The 8893-nt window shown below is 35.7% G+C and overlaps 1 protein-coding gene across 1 annotated transcript; it reads left to right on the top strand.

The window, feature by feature from the left end:
- The first annotated feature begins 1158 nt into the window (after window positions 1–1158).
- LOC126380732 (lamin-A-like) lies at window positions 1159–7443 on the top strand. The gene is made up of 10 exons (XM_050030330.1): window positions 1159–1291; window positions 2212–2325; window positions 2497–2559; window positions 2711–2848; window positions 3241–3375; window positions 3751–3861; window positions 4314–4466; window positions 4745–4884; window positions 6316–6565; window positions 7276–7443. The coding sequence occupies exons 1-10, from the start codon at window positions 1226–1228 to the stop codon at window positions 7441–7443; spliced, it is 1338 nt and encodes a 445-aa protein (XP_049886287.1). The 5' UTR covers window positions 1159–1225.
- Window positions 7444–8893: the final 1450 nt, after the last annotated feature.

Below are 8893 nucleotides of genomic sequence, written 5' to 3'. Positions count from 1 at the left end.
ATTTCGCGCAGGAGAAAGATGAGCTCAAGGTTAGCCTTCGCCCGTCGTAAAGTTGCGCTGTAGTCTCGCAGGGTAGATAACATTCGATTAGATTCGCAGGTAGCAGTCGAATCGCTTGCGATAACTGTAGTTATGTTTGTAAGTTCGTAGGTGGTTAGATAATGGGTACCCTATTGTAAGTATTGTGTAGCCATACATAGCATATACCTATCCAGCTCAGCTCACTGATCCCATAATTTCCAGCTTTGGTTGACGCATTAGACTAATTGCAATTTACATACTACTTTCGTAGAAACATCAGCCGTAGTAGTCCGCAGAACATTATGTACCTAAACTATGCAAATAAACGGAAACTTATCTTCATGCCACGATACCTACCTATGTGTCTTGCGCTAGTAGGTAAGTCGACTATTGAAGCAGCCATTATAAGAATTCATGAAAGAAGACTATTTGTTTGCCGAGTTATGTCAAGGTGTTTACGTTTGCTCAAGTGGATAAAGACAAGAGTTGAAGAGATATCTCGTACGAGTAGGTAACTTGTAGAAGTTGTAGGTACAGTCATGAGCAATATAATGTACCCACTTTAGGACTCTGTCGCACTAACATATTTGACATTTAGTGAGCCTTACAGTTCAATTTGTCAAAAAAGTTAATGTGACATGGTACCAAAGTGTTTTACATATTAATGCTCGTGACCGTACGTTATTATTTATTGATGTTTTACATTGATAAAATTTAATAATTAGTAATTTTTATTTGTTTATTTTAAATGTGGGTTATAGGCAGCTTAAAACACAATATGGGACTGAAAAAAAAAATAAACTTTTTATGAATTTTGCGACAGGAAATTCCACTTGATATCAACTCAGAATCATGGTCTGAATCATCCCTCTCAGTATTCGTTACGATGTCACTAACACCCTGTATAACCGTAATCATACCTAATATTATACTATAGTTACCTACTCAGTAAACGCTGGCTGACAAAGCAGACTAGTTTATTCAATCAAAATAAAAACAAAATAAGTGACATTGCTGTATAGATTCTTAGTGCTCTGTGATTATTACATATTTTGTGTTATTTTAGGTAATTTCATATATATTTTTAATTTATAATTATAAATTATAATTAGCTAAATTGACTATCAAAATATAACGCTTTGGTGTGTTTTTGTATGGAGTGTATGAACTCGCTAAATTGTGAAGGTATATTTTGTGGAACTCAATGCCTCAGTCCGATTATTGGCCGTTTAAACCCACGGACAATGCCAACGGAGAGTCGTCCTATCTGGTATGTGTTGATAGTTTTGTATTTTACTATGTACATTGGCCCTACTGTGCGTAAAATGGTCATCAACGTAGGACGTAACTACTAAGTAAATAGGTATTTAGAGTAGAGCATTGTCAGTGAGGACTCGCAGGTTTGTGCGTTGTACCGATTGTGTAAAAATCACTATTTTAAGAGCATTTTGCGCCCCATTTCACACGTGCAGCCTGTGGGCTAGATACACTTACTTACCTACTTACTTTCAAAGAATAACGCGCACTGTGTGCAATTTAATAACGCATTTAAGATGTTGTTGGGGCCGCCTCGTTTCTGTACACTACACATTGACGTTATCGTACACGCGCATCTGTGTGTGGGACGTCTGACGCCATACGATTGGAAACTAAAGTAATACTTGGGGGGGTTTGAGGTAAGCCCAGCCCAGCCCCTGCTGGGAAGCAGGCCGTACTGCACGTAGTATTCCTTGTTCTATGCTTCTGTGTAACATGTTATGTTCGCGAACGCTCGGTTGATTGATTCAATACGACGGTAGTTACGGTCTATGGTGCGCAGAGTGCAGGGGAACACCGACAGCAGCAGCAGCTGGGCTCCCAATGTCGCGCCATACTTTGTTGTTAAGTGACTATTGTGTAGAGGTATACTGACAGCACAGCAACAGCAGTTACTTTTATTTACTTTTTGTAATTAATTAATATATTTTATGTTATGTTGCGTGTCATAGTAACTTGAATAAAAATAATATTAAAAAACTTTTGACCGTCGATCCCTGGACAACATAGCATCATAGCATCCCTGGACAAATCAAAACTGTCCTGGACAAAATTGTTATTGCGTTACAAGAGGTCCCCAATACCCATGGGCGTCACCTACCTATAGCAATGAGTGTAGAAAGCCGGATAAGTCATAAATTATGTTTTTTCTAGCAAAAACAACTGGGAGATATGGAGGGAGAGGTCAAAGAGATTCAGATGGAGCTAGCGGCTATTAAAAGGGACCGATTAGATTTATACAATCGAAAACATAGGAGCGTAGAGTTAGTAAGTACTCGTAGTAGTCAGTTTCGAGTTGAAAAAAACCACTGTGTTGCAAAAAATCTCACCTCAACTCACACAAAAATAAGGCACATGATTTTGTTATGAAATTTTGATTGGAAGGATGTAGAAGAGACTTACAAAATGTAAAAAGAATAACTATTTTCGTAATTCTAGGAATCTGACGATGTTGTCAGAGATGTGGAAGTGCCAGATGAGAAAGTTGCTAAGTTCATTGAGGTAACATAAAATTACTGTAGTATATTTTTTAATATTTTTTTCTTTCTTTTTTATGAATACTTTTTTGTTCATGCCTTTTTCTTAGTTAGATTTTATCGATGGTAAATTAAACATTGATAAGTAGTACAGTCAGTTCCTTAATTTGGAAAAGGTATCCAAACTTCGTGAAGAACTGATCAGAGCGAAGAACGCGGCTGATGAAGAAAGGTTTCAACGGGAGAAGTACGAAAACAAATTAAAAGATCTCGAAGTGAAGCTCAACGGCATTTGCTGTGTGACTGAAATAAAGGCATGTAGAATTTATTTGAATGAAGGTTTAAATCTTATTATTACCAATATAAGGTCTTTAATTTCCTCGTTAGTGTCGCTAGCAGAAAGATAGGTATAGAGCTGCGGAAATATGTTTGTTATTAGATACGTTTACTTATATCTCTACCCCCATAACACAAGAGTAGGTACCTACTTACTTATTTTGGAGTTAGTGAGTGAGTGTTTTAGGGTCATTACGGATCCCTAACTTGTTAAAACTTGAAATCGAATATACTTAATATTTAGGTGTCACCAAGAAAAACCTAAAAAAAATTATATTCCTGGAACATTTGATACGATCCGATGATCTAAGCCAACTAGACCTCACATTATTTCAGCACCAATTTTACGATCTTGTAAGTGTTTGTACAGGAACCACGAAAAGGTACGAACGACGCAGAAGTCTCTAACTTGAAAATTCAAATCAGAGATTTGAAAGATGAATTGGAGGAAACCAGGTTGACGGTTAACGAGAAAAATGATCAAGTACAAGAATACCGCATTAAGGTAATACCACTCCACGTAATAATACATCAACATTTTTTAATTTTAATAGGTATACAAAAATTACGTACTTATATGATAGTGTAATACCTAAGTAGGTACTTGTTGATTGATACCGGTCAAAAATGTTAAGCAATAAGTAAGGAGAGGTCTGCCACTGGATGGGTGGCCGTTTAGTAGCTTTCATTCCACCAGCCCGCTGTGGTAGGTCTCCGGTTGGTCGAGGTGTGACCTGTGCCCAGCAGTGGAAGTATTGTGATCTATTTATCTTATATAGGTAGGCTATGTCATAATTTATGTCGTTTATGATCATGGTAAGCACGATTTTTAAACGGTTTTATTTAGCTCACCCCGTTTGTTTTATTTTTTATTTTTTAGTACTTGCAAGCTCAGCAACAGGTAGAAGAGTTGAAAAGACAACTGGATGTGGTGGACTTCGACAATAAACAAGTATCGGACCAAATTCAAATAGAAATACAAAAGATGAAGGTAAGATCACTCAACAATTTAGGGATAGAAATGAACTGATTATTCCTATACAACCAGGTATTCAAAACTGATACCTACTCTAGGGTCTCTAGGTATTCTACGTCGGTAACAGCTAGGTGTGTGGATTGCCATCTATCTTTAACGTATGAATTACTTACTTGCAATGGTTTTTAAATAACGTAATGAACTTTGTATACCTCTAACGTAGTACGAGAATTAGCGGATAGGGGGCGTTGAGGCAGATTGTTAGTATTTATTAGAGCAATAATAGTTCTTCATCCAACTAGTGAATTATGTTAGGTGTAATTGCTATTAGTTTTTTGTAGGCGCGTTTATGCTTTCAAGTTCTGGTGAATTTAAATTACGCTTCTCGTATTGTATTAATAGATCTTTAGGATAACTGAACATTATCGTTACAAGTTTTATGTAACAGGATTTGTTTATGTTAACAGATGCAATTCCAAGAGAAACTACAAGAGCTAGCTCCGCTGCCAGATCTTTTGAAAGGCGCTCAGATTCAATTGCAGGAAGCTAAACAATTACAAAGATTGGCCGAGGACAGCTCGCAACAACTCTCTAGTGAAGTGCATCGTGTCAAAGAAAAGGTGAATATATTTAGAATAAAAATATACTTAAGTGGAGAAAGAATAAAGCTGTTTTCAGAACAACATTAATTAAACATTATTTACCCTAAAATAAGTAGGTAGGTATTTAGTTTTATCCCGTATATCTACTACGTATTTATCTATTCGTGTATGCCACTTGCTACGAACATGTTGCTTTTCTGTGTCTACCCCTAAAAAGATAAATCAACGTAAGTATAATTACATTATTAACCCTTAGTGCGTAAATAATCGATTTTATAGTTAGTGTATTTTTCCAGCTTGTCTTAGCTGTAAATGGTTTGAACCAAGAAAAAGCTGAAAAAGTCCAACTAATTGAAGAGAATAAAAGTTTAAGATGTATTCTTGATGACAGGGACAAGGAAATTAAGACAATGACAATAACTTTAGAAGATGCGAAGTGAGTAATAATGAATATGATTTAATTGTACTTACTTAGGCATAATTAATGCAAATGTACACCATCTCTACTTATACAATGCGGAGTTGACTAAGTGGACATCTTAGAGATAACCCCTTCTTTTGCTACACCTTTTCTTTGTTTCTTTTGTTAATAATATGTGTATAACAAAGGATATCATAATAAATAACTTTATGTTAATATAGCACTTGTTTTTTCAAGTATTAAGTATGTATAAATAATGCAACAAGTTTTTCCAGTTCAGAAAAAAAAAGTTTAGTTTTATTTAATTTATTTTCCTATCAGACAAAACTTGATTAAAGAACGACTCCTGTTTAGCGGTTATTGACATTACTGAATATAATATAAAGAATTTGGTAGAGTAATATTCAATAGGATAGTTTCCAACTAGTCAAATCAGTTACTTTTTACTAAACGTCAAAACATGAAATTACTATGGATATTGTATGAAAAAGCACACTGTGACGTCATAGAAAAACGTGATAAAATGTCGGACTTATTATTACGTTGTTCTTGATTCAAAATTGTAAATAAGTTACTTAAATAGAAAAAAGAAAATGGTTTTCGATAGTTTTAGATACGTCTTTTTTTTAACCTAGTACACGATCCAACTATGGTGGGCCCTGATGGTCCCGTCATAGATAGAAGACTACGCGTATTTTCCATAGTTCCATCATAATGTTGTCACGCTATTTATACATATTTTACGTACTTAATGTACAGTTTGTTTTTTCTACCGCTTACATGAAAACTAACGAAGGAGCTTTAAGGGACGTTTATTTTTTAAAGGTTAAGCTTAAGAATTACCAAATTTTTTTGGGTATCAACCCATTCCTAATCATCTCAATCTTAATTACATGTCATTATCTGCCTGCTGTCATTTTAGCACCTTCAATTAGGAATACCATTTTTTGTGTGTCGAAATTGTTTATTAATGTGGTTTCTATTAAATCATAAGTAAGTAATTAGTAATTTTAAATGATTGGGTTTTCTACTCAGAAATATTTAATATTTTTGACACGTGTTTCTTTAATTACTATTTAGATTACTGTAACGGTTCTTTTTTTAGAAACACGTTACCATAATATTTATTTAAATGACTTTATTTAAACGATAACTTTATGGCAATGTGTTTATAAACGATTTTTGAGTGAAGTCTGATCGGGATGTCCAGTTCTTGGGCATTTTATTGCAATATCGCGGCGAATATTAGCTTCCAAGAAATGTAACGTTTGTAGAGTATCGTTGTAGACTAGTGAATGACCTCACATCCACAAAGAAAGTAAACCATTTCACACCAATGGTTTCAAATCAAACGATTCAGAGATGCTAGTTCGCGAGTTTACGATTCCATCTGTCCACACAACATTTTTTTCAGATTTTTTCCTACTAACATAGTTTATCCCATAGATGTGCTGTGCTTCGTCTTCAAGAGAAGCTGTCGCAACAAGAGGTCAGGTTTAAGGAGAAGTCAGTAGAATGTGGGGAACTTCTCCGTGACCTGGATGAACTGCGGCAAGAGACGACAAGGTCATTAAACAGGAGCAAGGACCGAGCTGACAGTATGAGGAAATACCTCCAGATGCAAATATCCGAGTTGGAAAGACAACTAGTGCAGAGCCGTGCGCAGTGTCGCGCTTGTCAGAAGGAAAGAGATGAGGTATAGTAATATTTTACCCTCATAGAAGGTTAAGATTATGCCAGTTATAGGAGACATTCAACATAAATAGATAGACACGCATATTAGGTGATAAAAATGACAAGTATCACCAAGGCAGATTTTGCTTTCCGGAAATGGATAGTAAGCATCGTAGTAAAACATGCGTCGTGATACTAAAGGGTCAATAAAAAAGTCTATAAATAAACCCCTAGGTTATCAAAGGGTTTATAAAACCGATTACGTGTACAGTTTTTTTTTTCAAATATTCAGCAAATATCGAGAAATGAGTTTGCTTTTACGGTTGCTGTTTTAAAAGTCTTATTGCAAGTCTTGTTGGTTGACCGCTGTGTTCGTGGAAATGTTTTAATTTTTATTATTTTCATTAATATAATCGTGAGCACTTTATACTTACTTACAAGCAATTATGTAATTTTGAGCGTCTTAAGCTTAATAGGTCAAAGTTTACTGCTCCTTTATGTTTCGAAGAGATGTAATGTGCTGCCTGTAGACAACTGGATGTTAATTTAGATCATCGCTTTTAAATTGCGCTCCATTCTCCTTGTAGTCGACGACATACACTGAGTCAATTAAAAACGAGATAATTATGTATTTGATTATCATATTTCTGACAGCGGGTTAGACTTGCTACCGGTGACGTCTTTATTAGTGTCCAACGACGAAATTCACGTCAATATAATTATTCGTTTCAGATACGTCAACGGATGCAGATCCAAATAAATAATCTTCAAGAGAATTTCGAGTTAGTAGAGATTAGACTTCGTGCTCTTCAAGGGCAGGTGAATTCGTTGAAAAACAGTTACGCCATCATACTCACCGACGAAGAAGACAGTTCCGATTTTAATAAAATCACTACATGAACACGATTGGCTTTGTAAAAGTTTCTATACGAAAATTTGATAAAGTTATTACAGTTTATAATTGCTTTTGAATATTTCATTTTGTTTTTATGACAGCCGTAATGTACAACATCCACAGATCATAGAAACAGAGGAGATCCGCCTCTGTACCTACTATACCCGTATTACACGAGAACGCATGTCGCCATTTAACACACGTCGGCATGTGAAGCAGCCACATCGAGACATTTAGCTAGTTTTCCAAAAGAGCAATGAACGATGTCGAAAGTTTTATAATAAGTACGTCGCCTCATATAATATTATCATTTGTGCAAATTTCGGTCCCACGGAGTATGCTCCCATGGCATCTCTCTATAATAAGAAAGTAACTCCTGTCACATTCATAAAATCACACACTAAACTCACTTTAATTTGCAGACACTCTTGTAGCTACCACGTACTTGCCTATAAGTAAAATACCTCCACCTAGATTATTTATATTGTCGATTGTGGGTGTACTTAGCATAGAAAATTCATTAGTCTCCATCTGGAACATAAAAAGACGCTCTAGTGACTAGTGGATTGTGCCACCGGAAAGCACGACCTATTAGATATGGCGGGAAACTCGCGGGAACTGTCTGAATGTTGGGTCATACGTAGGGACGCCATGAGATTGATAATGAACATGAGCTATGTTTTGAGCGCCTCCACAATTTTTTATAGCCGGAATTACGATTTATGTTTCGGACTGATTATTATTTAAGTTTCAAATCCAGACGATTACAGATTGATACAGACCTTGCACGCGTCGCTGGGGCCATACGTCACTGTAGTCTAGTATAATGTCAACGTACAACACCGACCTTTTTAACGCATATAAGTAAGTACTTACGTTTCATTTATTTTTTCATTTTTCCCTTTTCAGTTTTGTTCTCAGGCCAGAGTAACCTGTTCTCACTACGCACGCTCACTTTTTAGAACACCGATTCTTTGTTTCTACGGTCCAATTTTTTTTTATCGCCGGTTCTAGAAGGTTCTAATTATTATAATTATGTAAGGAAGTACCTTGCAATCGAGAACGTTTATTATTAACTTAACGAATACAAAACTGTTATTTCAATGTCAGTATTAATTAAAGTTCGCAGTCTTGGCCTGAACAATTCTTTATTGACTGAAGTTAATTAATTTTATTCCCTACATCCGATTATGGCTGGGGATTTCCTTCGAGACCTGGGGAAATCGCATTAAAGGTGCTCGAGCCGGACCCGATATTCCCTTCACTGATTGATTCGAAGCTTATTTCGATTGCGAACAGAAATATTTCTAAAAGATTTTACAATTGATTTGAATTCCAGTTGCCTTTTATATTGAGACCTCTCTTTGGTTTGATGTTCTGATCCTGGTTGAGCTATTTTTATTATTTTATTGGATTGAACCTTCGGTCACTTCTTCAATGAAGGTATTTAAGTAA

Source organism: Pectinophora gossypiella, chromosome Z (genome assembly GCF_024362695.1).
Source record: "Pectinophora gossypiella chromosome Z, ilPecGoss1.1, whole genome shotgun sequence".
Taxonomy (NCBI): domain Eukaryota; kingdom Metazoa; phylum Arthropoda; class Insecta; order Lepidoptera; family Gelechiidae; genus Pectinophora; species Pectinophora gossypiella.
The sequence above is the reverse complement of the archived record's forward strand: the minus strand, read 5'-3'. Positions and strand labels throughout refer to the sequence as shown.